The sequence below is a fragment of the Physcomitrium patens genome, chromosome 25 (genome assembly GCF_059467195.1).
Source record: "Physcomitrium patens ecotype Gransden chromosome 25, ASM5946719v1, whole genome shotgun sequence".
Taxonomy (NCBI): domain Eukaryota; kingdom Viridiplantae; phylum Streptophyta; class Bryopsida; order Funariales; family Funariaceae; genus Physcomitrium; species Physcomitrium patens.
Window position 1 is genome coordinate 9,541,071 of NC_143434.1, and position 15,875 is coordinate 9,556,945.

Below are 15,875 nucleotides of genomic sequence, written 5' to 3' on the forward strand. Positions count from 1 at the left end.
ATTCAGCTTTTTATCCCTTTTTTCTCTCCTTTAATACATTCTTTAGTGAAACTCAGTGGAAATCTATCAAAGAGAGTAAGCTTCCTTGTCAATTTCCAGGGCACTATTTACCACCAAAGCAACACCCACAAGCCCCCAAATATAGGGAAGATGAAGGAGAATGAGAATGGCACAAAGAATGCAAGGATATTGACAAAGCCTGGATCTTGTAGAATCTGGCCCACGTGAAGCCAAAGCATAGATTCAAAGTTGAGGGTCTTAAACAACTCCTGTATTTATTTTTTTGGAGTCAATGCATGCATTTTGTTTCTCCATGGAATCCAACATTATAGATCCCCCTTTCATCATAGATTCATTGTGGATGAATTTAGCAAGTGTGATGTAAGTGGGAGGATGCATTTGGGTGAGCTTTGGAGCATTTGAACAATAAGTGGAGACATTGGAAGTGCTTTCTTCTTTAATTCACAAAGTGTTTCTATGCTAGCTGCTCTTGGCAGCTTTCATAAGTGCATTCCATTATGGACTGGTATTAACAAGTATATCTCATGTAGAGGTAGCATAAGTATCATACAGCCTGGATGTCCAGGAATGGGTGTGGGATGTATAGAAGAGTGATGGAAGGAAAGAAGAAATAGAAATATTAAAGAATACAGAAACTTGTTGCGAAGTTTTATGAACCAAACAAACAAAAGCATTGTGTTTGTTGAGAATGTTTAGAAAGACACAAGAGTAATAGTAAGTCATACACACACACAAGAGTAGTAGTAAGTCATATATACAAGAGGGTTTCTAAGGAAAGAGAGCTTCACACCCAAAAATCTATTGATCTGATTGTGTCTTGTATAAAAGAAGAAAAAAGAGGAGAGGATAAACAATACTTCTCCACTAGACTCTAAATACTCTGGCTATGGTATTAACTGTAGTCTACAATAAATATTATGGAAAGCGCCGGCTACATTAAATGATCTCAACACTCCTCCTCACTCATCATAATATTTACATAATATGAAATTTGTATAGAATCATGATCTATACTTTTCTGTGATCTTGCAAGATCAACAATTATTGCCTCATTAAAACCTTATCTAAGAAAACCTTATTTTATTTAAGGACAAAACCATAGATGAAGGAAAAAGAGTACAACATCATTTTCTTTAATTATTTAAAGAGCTCATTAACTTTCTTATTCAAGAAAAGTAAGTCGCCACATATCAATGCCATAAGTAAGTCCACGATGGTTGCTTAATTGGAGAGTTTTGGTGAAAAAATTAGCAAGGTTATTTGTAGATTCAATTTTCTTAATTATAAGTGCTTAATCAGTAATCAAGTCATGACTATAACTAAAATACTTTGGATCAATATGCTTTATCTTGTTACCTTTAATGAAACCAACTTGCATCTGTGCAATACAAGCACTATTATCTTCATGCAAGATAGTTGGAGAATCATCATATGAAAATCCACAGGTTGTTTGAATGAATTTATCAATTGATCGCAACCAAATACATTCTCGAGATACTTCATGTAAGGCAATAATTTCTGCATGGTTGGATGAAGTTGCAGTTATTGTTTGTTTCACTAATTTCTATGATATTGTAGCTCCATGTCTTAAGAATATATATCCTATTTGAGATTTAGCTATTGCAATATCAAATTTATATCATGCATCACAATATCCAACCAGTTTTGGATGTGCAGATTGTATATAGTATAATCTCAAGTCTTTCGTATCCTTTAAATAATGTAATAAATATTTGATGCCATTTCAATGTCATAGTGTTGGACGTGCACTATGTCTTGCAAGAACACTAACTACAAATGTAATATCTGGTCTTATAGATGTAGCTAAATACAAAAGTGCTCCAACTATTGCAAGGTATGGATGTTAGTCTCCCAATATTTCCTCCTCTTCCTCGCATGGAGGGTATGAATCATGACCATCACGACCACATCCAACCATTAGTGTGGACAATGGATAAGCATCAATTATATTGAATCTTTGTAAGATTCGTCTAATATACGTTAGTTGGTAGAAAAAAATGCTACCATTTGTTAGATGCATAATTTGAAGAGCAATGCAGAAAGTTATTTTTCCTAACATTTTCATCTCAAATTCACATATAAGTAGATTTGTAGTTGTAACACATGCAGATGTAGTGCCCACTAGGTTAAGATCATCAACATATACAGCGATGATCACAAAACCAGTTTTATCTCATTTGATAAAGAAACAAGGGATTAGTGGATCACTTATAAAATTATTTGTAATTAAATAATTTCAAAGACGTTGATACCACATTTTTCTGGATTGTTTTAAATCATACAAGACCTTATATAATTTAATACCATGATATTTGTCTGGAGCGGGTTGATTTGGAATTCCTATTTCTAAGCCAGGTATAACTTTCATATAAATATTTGCATCAAGAGAACCATATAGATATGCAGTTACTACATCCATCATATGCATCTCAAGGGTGGCATGAACTGTCATTCTAATAATATATCGAAATGTAATTGAATCCATGACTCGAGAATATGTGGATTCATAATCAATGCCAAATCATTGAGTAAATCCTTGAGCAACAAGACAAGCTTTATAGCGGATTATTTGGCCTTGAGCATCTCGCTTGCATATTAATACCATTTTATATCCCACATGGCAAGATGTAAGAGTGTCTATAATTGGACCAAAGACTTTTCTCTTATAGAAAGAGGCATACTCCTCCTCAATAATAGTTTTCCATTTTGACCAATCTGAGCGACGCATCGCCTCTTCGATGGTTTGAGGTTCAAGATCATCTTCCTCATAAGAAAGGGCTTCTATAATCATATATGCAAATGATTCATCTACCATAATAGATGGTCTGTCCCAAATATCATCTGTAGCACAATACAGAATAGATAATTCTTTACTCAACTTGTTCTTATTCTTTTCAATTCCAAGATTGTTTTTCATAGGAATTGAAGGTACATTATGCATGGATATATCATCATGAATTGGTAGTCCTACAAGATGAGTGGTAATTTCTTCAAAAATAATACCAAGATTAGTTAATTTTATAGCTTTCTTCTTACATGGTTGCTTATCTAGTTCAGGAGTTCTTTTAGTTGTTGTTGTTATAGCTTGAGGTATTGTAGTCAATGGCACTGCAATCTGGCAGGTGCATTTCTGAGCCTCATTAATAGGAACTCTTGTAATTCTAGGTGCATTCTTGAAGCCATTGGGTGTTTCATCGATGATTCGTTTTAAATGCAAAATCTTAGCAACTTCAGTTTCTGCCATAGATGTCCTAGGATTGGGATTCATTGTAAACATTTTTGGTGCTTCAAATATGAATACTTTGTTTCTTTGTTGATTGGATACTCCTCCTTGAAGAGATGGGAATACAGTTTCTTTAAAATGACAATTTTGCAAACTTGCACGTAATAATGTGCTAGTTGATAGATCAACAATACGAATAATGCTTGGTGAATCAAAACCAACATATATGCCTTCTTGTCAATGAGCTCTAATGGTACGTCGTTGAGGTTCTGGTATTTGAATCCAAGCACGGCAACCAAATATTCATAAGTGAGATATATTTGGAATACGATCCGAAATGAGTTCATGTGGTGAAACAATTTCAAGAGAAGAAGGGCAGAGGCGTATTAATGCTGCAACATGTAAAACTGCATGATCCCACATAAATGCATGTAGATTTGTGTGAAGGAGGAGTGGCTGGGTAATGAGTTGTATACACTTTATAAATAACTTTGCAAGTCCATTTTGAGCATGTTCATATGGAACACAATATGTCAATTCGATTCTTGTTGCAGTACAATAGTCTTCAAAAGACTTTGATGTGAATTCTTTTGCATTATCCATACGCAATGTTTTTATAGGATAATTAGGAAAATGTGCTTGGAAGCGAATAAGCATAGATATAAGATTGGCAAACACCATGTTTCGAGTTGATAATAATGAAACATGTGATTGTTTACGAGATGCATCAGTAAGGACCAAAAAATAATGAAATGGTCCTGATATTGGATTAATAGGACCACAAATATCACCATGCAATCTTTCAAGCATTGGTGGTAATTCTTACGGAAGTTTTCAAATTGAAGGCCGAAAAATCATTTTACCTTGCACACATGCACGACATAATTTCATAGAGTCTACATCTACAAGCTTTAAATTGTGCCCAGTTATACATGGAATGATCTTCCTAAATAATGTGGAACTTAGATGTCCCAATCATCCATGCCAAAGAGAAACACGACTCTCTGAGATAGATGATGCAAAATTAAATATAATGGGAGGCCGAATGACAATTCGATATAAACCATTTTCTGTATTAAAAAGCTTTTTCAACAACTATATGGTTCTTCGCAAGAACCAAAACCTCTTTTCTATTTAAAATGGCAGTCGAGAGGTGATAACCATTAATATGCACATCTTGATAGCTTATCAGACTCTGAGGTGTTGAGGGTGCAAACATCGCATGTTTATATTTTATGATGGAATCCACTGGTAATTTTACCATCGCTGTGCCTTCTTGGAAACAAAACACATTTGCTCCAGCCATGGTCATCATATTTTTAGTTTTCCAAGTTGAAGATTTTTTAATAAAAAATCGTCTATCTCGCAAGATAGTATGTATTGTTGCAGAATCAATGAGCACATCATTTGATTCATCATCAGAGGTTCTATCATTCATATAAGCCTCTAAGTCATCAACACCAATTGAATCCATGGACGCATCTATGGTATGAACTTCACGAGCCTCAGCTTGTAATTTCTTATTTTTTTGGAACATTTTAATAAAATATTCTAAATTATGGCACGCATGTGCTAAATATCCAATCATTCCACACTTATAGCATGAACGCATCTCTGATTTTTATTTTCTACTATAATTAATAGTAGAACGTTTATTCTTTCCATATAAATAGAAATGGTCTTGACTATGACTACCTTGATACTTATGAGCACGTTTTCCATGTTTATATAATTTCTTCTCAGACTTTGAAGTATTAAGTGCATGAGATTCTAGAAATGTAGTTCCAATAGGACGAGCTTTCGCATTACGCAAGAGTAGCTAATTTTGCTTCTCCGCAAGAAGTAGATAGGACATGAAATCAGAATGACTCTGAAATTTCATGTTCCTGTATTGTTGTGCAAGTACAGCAGATACATGAAGAAATGTAGAGAAAGTTTTCTCAATCATTTCTTCTTCAAAAATACTTTGTCCACATAATCGTAATTGTGAGACAATATTATACATTTCACCATTGAAAGCATTTAAATTTGGAAAATCCAAGATACGTAAATGTATCCAATTATGACGTGCACGTGGAAGAAAAATGGTCTTTTGATGATCAAACCTAGATTTAAGATTCTTCCAAAGTTTTGCAGGATCTTTCATTTCCAAATATTGATGTTGTAATGCAGGTACAAGATGACCACGAAGGAGAAGAAGTGCTTTCCAACGAATAGCATGAGGTATAGAAATGCTTATTATAAGAGATTCTTCAAACATAATAGCATCTGAGAATTGTTCTGCAAATAAATTTGCTTTTGCCATTTTTGCCCATAATAAATAATTGTTTCCATCCACAGTCAATTGGTGGAAATAAAAGAGCTTGAAAATGTTGGAATGCAGTGGTAATAGTTGGAACCATAGTAGAAGCAGTTGAAGATGTTGAAGCACTCATTATAAATAAATCTGTAAAGAAAATATAAGATCAAGTAGAAAAGTTGAGTAAAGCGTACCTTAAAATATAAAGTCAACTAAAATGATAAACTTGAACTTGAAAAAAATATATATATATATATATATATATATATAGGAGATTGTAGATTAAGGCAACAGAACAATAATGAGATGGCGCAGCAAGCAGCAGTAGGGTGGCAGGGTGGCAGTGGTGGATAGCGACGGCGAGCAGCAACGGCAGCGGTGTTAGGGCGGCCATGGCAGCGTCAACAGCAACATGGTGGCAGCGACGGTAGTGGTGGGTTTGGCGGCAGCAAGGAGCAAGGGCGGGGCACTGCAGGGAGCAAGCTGAGATGGAGTTGGGCTGGATCAAGTATTCTAAGCAAGCAGGGCAGAGAGTGGAACAAGTATTCTAAACAAGCTAATGTGTGAGGGGCCAGTAAGAAGAACAAGATCATGAGGCAGACACTAAGCAAGGGTAGCAACAGGTTTGAAGAGTCAAAGACTAGAGCAAAAAATTGTGATAGTGTGTAGAAGAGAGTCGTGCCGATAATGTGTTGAGAATGTTTAGAAAGACACAAGAGTAATAGTAAATCATACACACACACAAGAATAGTAGTAAGTCATATACACAAGAGGGTTTCTAAGGAGAGAGAGAGCTTCACATCCAAAAATCTATTGATCTGGTTGTGTCTCATCTACAAAAAGAGAAAAGATGAGAGGATAAATAATACTTCTCCACTAGACTCTAAATACTGTAGTTACAATATTTACTGTAGTCTACAATAAATATTATGGAGAGCGCGGGCTACATTTAATGATCTCAACAATGTTAATACAATTTAGGGTTTGCAGGATGGTAGATACAAATCTTCTTGGCTAGTATACTCTATGATACTTTGGTAGTTGGTACTTAGAAATTTTTGCAAACTTGAATGATTTGACATTTTTGTTCCAGTTTTATTTTTGAACATTATATTTTATATAATGTTGACTGAAACTGGTTTGGGTATTTGGCACAGTAGTCATTGTTCAGTTTGTGAATGGAAAAATATTTTCATAAAAAAAAAAAAAAAAAAAATGGAAAACTCACACCAAACTCTATGCCAAACAAAAATTTAATCTTAAAATTTTAAATGATAACTGCAGACTCTAAAAACATTGTTTAAATAATGTCCATTCATATGTATTCAAGTCATAATAAAAACCAAAAAGTATAAATTTATTTATATTGATTGTACCAAAATAAAAATATGTATACATGCACCAAAAAGATGTTGCTTAATACAGGTGAGATGGGAAACATGCATGAGTGCATTAACAGATACAGTTACAATAATTATAGATCCCTTCAAATTTTTTGCAAGTAAGTTGAAGTAAATATCAGTTATTTGTTGAACACACACACACAATTATATATATATATATATATATATATTCATATTACCTAGTCATAATTAGTTCAGTTGAAATATCTTCTTGTAAAAGAATAAATATGTAAGAACACCTCTTCATAAATCCAATATAACATTGTTGGTTTTAAGCAAAGGGAAGAAACCTGTATTACATCACTTCATGTGGAAACATTTATTGAAGCCATCTAAAATTCATTGCTGTTCCCATGAAATGCACACTCTTAAAGAGCTGTCCAGGATGGTGCCACACAGTTTGATTGGTGACATGGAAGAGTTCTAGCATTGGTTCCCATCTCTCATGGAAAGTTGTGAGAACATTGAGCACAAGTCCACACCATGGAGCTGGACCCGACCCCCCCACACAGAAGACCTATAGAATGGGTGCATTAGGGTTAGGGATTGGGTCCCACTGGGGCTTTCCAATTTCACTGGTAATTTCTGCCAGAAATAGTGCCACTGCCCATATCCATGCCCATGCATCTTTCCAGCTTCACATGGAGGAACTGAATGCTCTCCAGCACACAGGGATGTGTCTCATTGGCTGCCCTCTTGCAGAGTTGGCAAAGATGGGCACTGTCGTTCAGTTTGCAAATCCCAACCTTTGCACTTTGGGGTGAAACATACTTTGATACTTGTTTATTGTACATCCATTGATATGGTTCCCCTTATTTATTTGACATTAACTAGTGTGAATGCATATTATAAGTTTATTACATTCGATCCTTCAGAATCATGCTTGTATTTGGTTTAAATATTCAAATTTTAAAAAAAAAAACGTTATTCTAAATCTTAATCTAACATTTATAAAATCCGATTAAAGATTTTGAATACATGGAAAAGCAGAGTTTTTTGTAATTTGTTTATGTAAAATGAATACCCAGAAATTTTTTTGCTGTAAAGCCATCACAAAAGTGAAAAAAAGAAAAATATTAAGAAGTGTGAAAAGCATGTTACTGTTACCTTGGACAATGAGTAACTGGAATACTAAAGTAACAATCTTGCAATTGAAACAATTGTTATTGGAGGACAGCATTTTGAAGTGTGCCACTATGTACACTGTTGATTTGTTGAATACAGCGTATGTATAAAAAATGTTATAAAGCCCTATTTTCAAAGTTTTTAACGTTGTAACCTACAGATCTCCATCTCGTATATTTTATCAACAAAGTTAAAAAAGAAACCACATTTATTTAACACATGCTTCTGATTATACTTTGGAACTTAAGTGCTTTTGAAACCCCTTCTGCTTTGGGCACTTGCTACTCTTATATTAACACAGCTTTATATTTTCTAACATATTATGTTTTGTAACGGTGTACGTGCAAAGATGTAATCAATTGACATCAGCATTTGCAGAACCCTAAAACTAATTATTCCTTGATGGAGATGAACGTATATAATACATCATCTAAATGATGAACTACATCCAACGAACCGTATATCTCATCCACGACGGTATCAAGCCCTGGAAGGCGATACGTGAAATCCAAACTAACGTTGAAAGGGGGGAACAGTGACTTAATGGAAAAGAAACAGAAGGTTCCAGATCTACCACACTAGTGTGGACCAAGCGAGAGAGGGGAGAAAGTCATCCGACTCAGCCCCACCATGTGGCTCGGTCATTGGTCGCAACGCCATACCCCGCATATCTTATGCAACTAAAAATACACGAAAATCGAGTTACGCGATTCCGAAGCTTGAAAACCGAATCTGAACGGGCTCCGCAACGTGCATCAGCTATAAAAGACTGACTTGCCCCTGGAGCAGGCCATTGCGTCGGCGGCGAGCTGCTGCTGGGCTGGCCCGCGTTCCTGCGCTCCGTTCCCTCAAACCATCGGAGTCCACGCCGAACAAGGCAATGTTACTTGAAAATCAATCGAGGGTCAGCATCAGCTCCTGAGTCCACAACACAGCGCGTGGTGAAATTATGTTTTTATCAGGTGCCTACTCAGAGTTTTAGAGATAGTCGACGACGTCATCTCCGTGGTGGCATCGTTTTGTCATTCTGTCGGTCGAGTTTGGTTGCTTGCATTTGGAGCGCAGAGTGCTGTACCCTGATTCTGGAGTAAGGGACAACGAGGGGAGTTGCAAAGCTGTTGCACGAATTGGCATGCTCATCGCTTGTCTGGCGGCGATTGGGTTCATGCGATTGGCTCTGTGGGGGCGGAGTGGACAAGAGCGGAAGAGGAATCAATAGGGAAATCGTAAAGATTTTTCGGTGCGTAGCTCCATCTCCGCGGGGAGCAGGTTTGAGGGGAAGAGGAAGGATAATGTGTAGGTGAATAGGTTGTCTTGTCGATTAGTGCGGCGTCGCTGCGAGTTCCGAGGTTTTTTGAGGTTGGAAGTCGGTGCCGATTTCTTTCCGTAAGGGCGGTTGTCAGCACTGGAGGGTTTACCCCTCAGTGTAGTTAGATTAGTTGCGATAGGTGTCAGTTCGGAAGGAACGCGAGGATCTGAAAGCGACGAGGATTGTGGATTCGTGGCATTGCTTACAAATGTTAGTATGATGAGTACCCCCCAATGGTGAGTGAACAGAGAGCGCGTATAGTACGCTTGTTTGTTTGTTTTTGTTTTTTTTCTTCTCTCTCTCTCTCTCTCTCTCTCTCTCTCTCTCTCTGTCTTCCTGTGCGTATGTGCGTGAAACGTTTCTGAGTTGATTTGTAAGGAGTTAAGAAGAGGGGTGAGAGTTGATGTTGAAGCATAGCTGGGTGAGTGGTGCAGCCGAGGGCAGTGGGAGGTCTTCGCACGTGTTCGACACTGGGAGTGTCTTGCTGATTAGAGGCGACATACTCCCTTGCGCGGAGCGCTGACACGTCGCGGACAGCGGACGTTGTCGTGGCCAGGGTTTAGTTCATGTGCGTGCTCATTTTTCGATCCGCATGAACGAAATCAACTCAGAAATGAAACTTAGTATTTGGTTTGTTCAGTGCAATTACGTTGTCGAGTCCGCATGATGTAGGGGATTGTAATCTTCAGTTCATTGTACCTGTTTCTCACTATATTCGATAAGAAGTCTTTTTTCTGGCACACGACGTGCGTCCGAAAATAGTGACGATTTTTCTTTTGTCTGCATAGGGGTTCACATGTTTCATCAGTCGTGTCTTACATTTTTAACTCGCCTCTACGGCAAGGTGTGTTTCGTGATTTGTGGTGATTTCCTTCCGCTGTGAGGATTTAACTTGGAACCTGTCGATGAAGCCAAAGATGTCTGCATGCATTGAGACATGTAGTCCTCGATGGAGAGGAATTTGTATTGTTTAAGAGCATTTCTTGGTCTGTAATTGTCTTGCAACTGTTGGAACTGGTATCTCTGGTTACTTTCACTCGCCTTGGTTTCGCAAACACTTAAAAAATGCTTTATACTTAGGCGTTTCTCCGACTAGAAGTGATGTCTAAATAGCTTGAGCATGCTGAAGTCAATGTTTATCAGAGGACGGTTACATGTGCTTTGTGTATGTGAAACGCATGGTTTAGGTTTTACGTCAAGTTTAGATGCTTGCATCTGGAATGGAAAGAAGAGTTAACGGGTTCTCCCATATATTCTATTCTGGGATTTTATTCCGTAGATTTTGTAATTCGTGGGTGCCTTTCACGTGAAATTACCTGGAAAGTAGTTCTTGATGTGTGCTCTGCTTTGCATTTGGAGGCTTTACTTACATATGTTTAAACGCCCCTGAGCTATGAGGAATGAAGCTTACGTCTTCGCGTGGTTTTTCTTTGCCCACCTGAGTCTTTTCGCCTGAATTCTACATGTGTATCCACACAGTCTGTATTTGGCTTTGCTCCCTGTGGAAGATTGACAATGCTGTCCCCAGGTGGTACCAGTTATTTTCATGCCTCTCTGTGGGTGGTCCACGTTCACGAATACCACATTCGAGATTTTAACCAGTATGTTTTCTGATGCAGATGTCCTTTGTGAAGAATCTTTAAGATCTAGCCTGGATCAAACCGTGAATTAGACAGTGGATCTTGTTCATCTTCAGTCGTCACAATGGTACCTGTCGCCTTTTGGTTGTCTGTTGCTCTGGAATCATTACAGTTCTTGTATAGTCGGTCGTCGATTCATGCGTTAAGTTTCAGAGAGTATTCGTAACTCTAAGAGCCACTGTAAACGTGTTTGGTTTATCTTGCTTTTAAGTGACATGCTTTTTACTCACTGAGGTGGATTGGGTTTGAGGTTTAGGTTTAATGCAATGTCACTAAGAAATATTTTGTTTTTCATTTTTGTGTCTATTGATATCAAGTTGATTAGAACTTTCAAATGTATATATTTTCAGGTTAAGTCTCAGAAGGTCCTGGAGACTCAATTCCTGCATGCAAATGCGGATGAAAGCTCAGCATTGCATGTTTCGAAGTCTGTTGAGGGTACCAAATTATTGTACATTTTGGTTCAAGATGAGCCTGCACCGGGAGCAAAGGACGTGGAGCAGGCCCCATCTTACCGTTACACACGGCCAATGCTGGCGAGTACGCTTCAGCTTATGGGGTGCAAACCCCGACATTCCATCAAGGTATGTTCAGTAAGCCTCTGTTCAATACAATTCCAATAGATAGCTTTTACTTCGAATTACTTTCCATATTGTCCAATCGTCTCATGCCGTGAAACACCAAGATTTCATGGGTACTTCTGTCTCTGCGGATTGCAGCTGGAATGCAAACTATCTTTTTAAGGCATCGAGCCTTCTGTAAGAGTGAGTATTTTGGAGATCTTATGATGTGTAATTTCTCCAATGCAAAGAACTCATGTCTGGAGTTGTTGTTTTAAATTGCCATGATTGTGGAACTTGGCAGATAAGTGATCGCGTTTTCGAAGTGATCCGAAGCCAGATGCCACCTAAACAATCCAAGAGAGATCAATTCGTTGGGCTCGCGCCTCTAGCGGATATGGATAATAAAGAAACGGAAGAGCATATCACGAATGGACTTAAAGTGGATCCAAAACCACTGAAGAAGCGGTCGACATTTACCGTGAGCAGAGAGAAATTCCTCGATGTGGTGTGCGAGGGACTGGCACAGCACCAGTACTTGGGTCCCAAACAGCGGACTGATCTTATGGTCGCTTGCAGGTACGTTCCTCCTCATTGTCCTGTATTTGAACAGCATTTTGATTCCTATACACAAATTCGTTTCACTTGAGAGTATTTGCGAGATCTTTTGGAACTTGAAAAGTTTTTAGAGATGAATTACGGTCGAAGGAGTCGTAAACAACTGCCAAGTAGAGGGGGTCAACTTTCTCGACATTTTTTCAATTTTTTTTACTTACCGTCGACGAAATTCCTTCAATATGCTCTTTGAAAGAGGTGTACCTTGCATTTTCTGGAATCAGGATTCGAGAAAAGAGGACATCAGTGACTGTTCTACTTTGTGGAACGAGTGGCTGCGGGAAGTCCACGCTGGCTTCTTTACTGGTAATGTTTCCTAGCTCATGAGTTCTATTGATCTGTGATCTTGCTCAGTTCGCCTTATCATCGCTCAACCCATGAGTTGTCATATGAACGAATTAGGCTTTCTTAAATCGAGATTTGAATCCAGATCAGTTACTATTATTATGTAAAATCATGAGTTGACTCAGAATCGTGGGTTTCTCAGGGACACCGTCTTGGGGTCACCACAGTGGTGTCTACTGATTCTGTTCGGCATATGATGCGAGGATTTGTTAGCGAGGAGGAAAATCCTTTGCTTTGGTCATCTACCTACCATGCTGGGGAGTTTCTGGATCCAGAGGCAGTATCAGAAGCGATTCAAAAGAAAAAAGGACATATAGGCATTTCTTCAACAGGCTCCTCAACTCCTATTGACTCTGACAGTCTCACAGAACTGGACCCTAAACTTTTTGGTAGCAATGGAAATGGTACATGTAACTATGGCAGTCAATGTAGTACCAATGGAGATGGCTCTAATAGTGATAATAAGGGCAAAGGGGTCGTTACAGAAGATGGCCCTTGTTTGAGGCCTTCTGGGAGTGGGAAGATGGAGAATGCTGAGTGCCTAGTGAGCGCTAAGGTGATGGCAGTCCAAGGTTTCAAGGCTCAAAGCGAGATGGTGATGGACAGTCTCGACCGACTCATTACAGGGTGGGAGAAGAGGAGAGAGTCCGTTGTAATTGAGGGTGTCCATCTAAGTCTAAACTTTGTGGTAAGCATTTCTGACTCTAGCACTGTTATTTATTGACATGATCGTTGCTATGTCGTGCAATGGTATTCAAGGTTGTCCAACTCTATCATGGTTGTCTTACACACCTGAATGTCCAGCACTCGCAAAGAAATACTCCATAGTGAATAAATTCATTCATGTTTGATGGTGAATTGAATCTTCAGATGGGTCTCATGAAAAAGCATCCATCAATCATACCGTTCATGATGTACATCGCTAACGAAAGCAAACACATGGAGAGGTTTGCAGTTCGTGCAAAGTACATGACATTAGATCCTTCCAAGAACAAGTACGTGAAGTATATACGAAACATCAGAGCCATCCAAGACTATTTGTGCAAGCGTGCTGATAAGCATCTTGTACCGAAGATCAACAACACCAATGTAGATAAGAGCGTGGCTGCCATTCATGCAACGGTTTTCAACTGCCTGCGGCGAATGGAAGATGGAGATATGCTGCTTGATCTAAATACAAACACTGTCAAAGTCGTTCACCAAGAATACTCAAAACAGTATACTGCATCAGCCTTGGGGTCTAAAAGTATGTTCCGATTAATTCAACGTCAAGGGTCTTCCCGAAACCTGCTGGCTATTATGAATGATGATGGATCTGTGGATAAAGCATGGCCCGTGGAATGTGCAAAGAAGCCGGAGGCCAGTGTATTTGAACACAAAGTGGTTGGATCTACACTTTATGGGCCGCTGTCTGTTGGTTCTGCTGAACCTGTTCGTTTGCAGTTTGGTAATCTTGGTTTGAGTGCCTGGAAAAGTGATAATGGGACTTCTAGCGAAGATAGCGGCCCAGGAGTTACCTCCTACGGTGGTGAAGGTTCCTTCGATAATGGTGATCTCCGTCATGCAACAGCTGGCTTCTCCGGAATCGGGACAGATAAGGAGGTTGGTAATTGTTTTGTGGTTCAACATTGTTTAGCGACTTTAGATTAGGTAGAAACTTTCGTGATAATTGGTTACTTTGAAATATGCTTGCATTTTATGTTTATCCTCGTCTCAATTGGGTCATTTGCACAATACTAAAATTTTAGTCAACTTGTCTTGCAGCTCAAGGTGGACATCGAGGTTAATGGAAGTGATGAAGAGTTGGAGGAAGCTGGTGAAGGTGCTGTAAAAGGAGAAACGAGCGAGTCTGAGCTGGAACGTGTGGAAGAGGATGAAGTAAGCTGTTCATAATTTTCCTTGTCCATATTGTTGTAATTTGCCGGATGGAAGCATTTAGTACGTTCTTTAACTCCACCCAAGCTTGCTCTGTAAGTCGAGCGTACCATAATATACAAATGGGCAGGAATGCATAGTGTACACATCTGAAATCGAAGACGCCAAAGATCAGGTTGGCAGGTCAAGGAATCAAGGTCGTGAATCATATGTAGTCCTTTGTGATTTTGAAGATTTTACGTTACGTCATTTTCAAAATACATGTACTGCCTACCTGACCACTTGTGGATGTTAATGGAAAAGCAGATGGAAGGGTCTATGGATGATGACAGTGGCCGGTCCGAAGGTGAAGGTGACGATGACATTGTTGCAAGGGAAGAGGATGATGCATACTGGGAGGTCGAGGATTCTAGTCCTTTACAAAAAGCTTCGCCTGGAGTTCTTGTTAAAGATAAGAAATCGCACATGTTACGATTGCGATCTTTTGATAAAACAGCTGTAGGTCGTGCTGCGCCAGTACTTCGAAGATCAAACTCTCACAAGATTCGGTCATCTTCAATAAAAAACTCTCCGAAAAGACTTTCGCCAAAATCAGTAATCCAGGCAGCATTCGCCACTAAATTCCCGTAGCTTCGTTAAACTGCCGTGGTCTTGCACCTTGGAAGCGGGTTTGTAGCAGTTCCTCTCTTCGTTGTAGCAGTAGACATTGAAGTTTTGACGCACTATTTGTGTCATTCTGATTGTAACATCAATTGTACATATGGTTAGTGAAGTATCAGATTTCTGCCATCGTGCAGAAATCACCTCAACAGGTATTATCGGAATTTCCCCGTGTTATATCAACTCATATGTCCCACTGGCACTCCATTTTCAATTATTATTGTTGAAATCTTACACATCATATGCGATCATAATCTATTGCCATCATATGAAAATGGCATGGTAGTAAATGCTATAAGTCACTTTTTGAGATTGTGACGACACTTGTCGGTAGAGGGTGTGCCATCATAATCTATTGCCATCAGATATTTTTGCTTTGAATGTGCCATGCGTACGTGGGAGTACCAAGCAGAAGTCGACATTTGCACTGATATGACAGGATTGTTTCAGGGTTAGGTGTGATGACATACAGTCATTGTGACATTGCTGTTTTGAGTGAACAGGAATACTTCACTGCCTCATATCTGCTCACACTAAACTACTGAAATTGGCATCTTTGAGCAGTTCAAAATCTAAAACTAACGCCTTTTGAGCTCAGGGATATTCCACTCAATTCAACTTCGCAATCGTGTCCAAACGTGAATATTGTCGTTCTCAAAAAAGCTCCTAGAGCATGAGCACTATTTAATGGATTGAATTCTACAAAATTAACAGTATGATTGAATACATGTGATTCTAAGCAGAGTGAATCAGAAATGCAATAATGTTTTAAACACAAG

The 15,875-nt window shown here is 38.7% G+C and overlaps 1 protein-coding gene across 4 annotated transcripts; it reads left to right on the forward strand.

Moving 5' to 3' along the window:
- The first annotated feature begins 8,896 nt into the window (after nucleotides 1-8,896).
- LOC112277597 (P-loop NTPase domain-containing protein LPA1 homolog 2) lies at nucleotides 8,897-15,260 on the forward strand. Of its 4 annotated transcripts, none has more exons than XM_024510128.3 (9): nucleotides 8,897-9,637; nucleotides 11,021-11,108; nucleotides 11,392-11,625; nucleotides 11,906-12,180; nucleotides 12,441-12,522; nucleotides 12,704-13,249; nucleotides 13,432-14,163; nucleotides 14,326-14,439; nucleotides 14,743-15,260. In XM_024510128.3, the coding sequence occupies exons 2-9, from the start codon at nucleotides 11,106-11,108 to the stop codon at nucleotides 15,064-15,066; spliced, it is 2,310 nt and encodes a 769-aa protein (XP_024365896.1). In that variant the 5' UTR covers nucleotides 8,897-9,637; nucleotides 11,021-11,105; the 3' UTR covers nucleotides 15,067-15,260. The 4 variants fall into 4 exon arrangements, with proteins under 4 accessions (XP_024365896.1, XP_024365895.1, XP_024365897.1 ...); XM_024510127.3 differs by having other exon boundaries at nucleotides 8,897-9,332; XM_024510129.3 differs by having other exon boundaries at nucleotides 8,897-9,054.
- The last annotated feature ends 615 nt before the right edge of the window (nucleotides 15,261-15,875 follow it).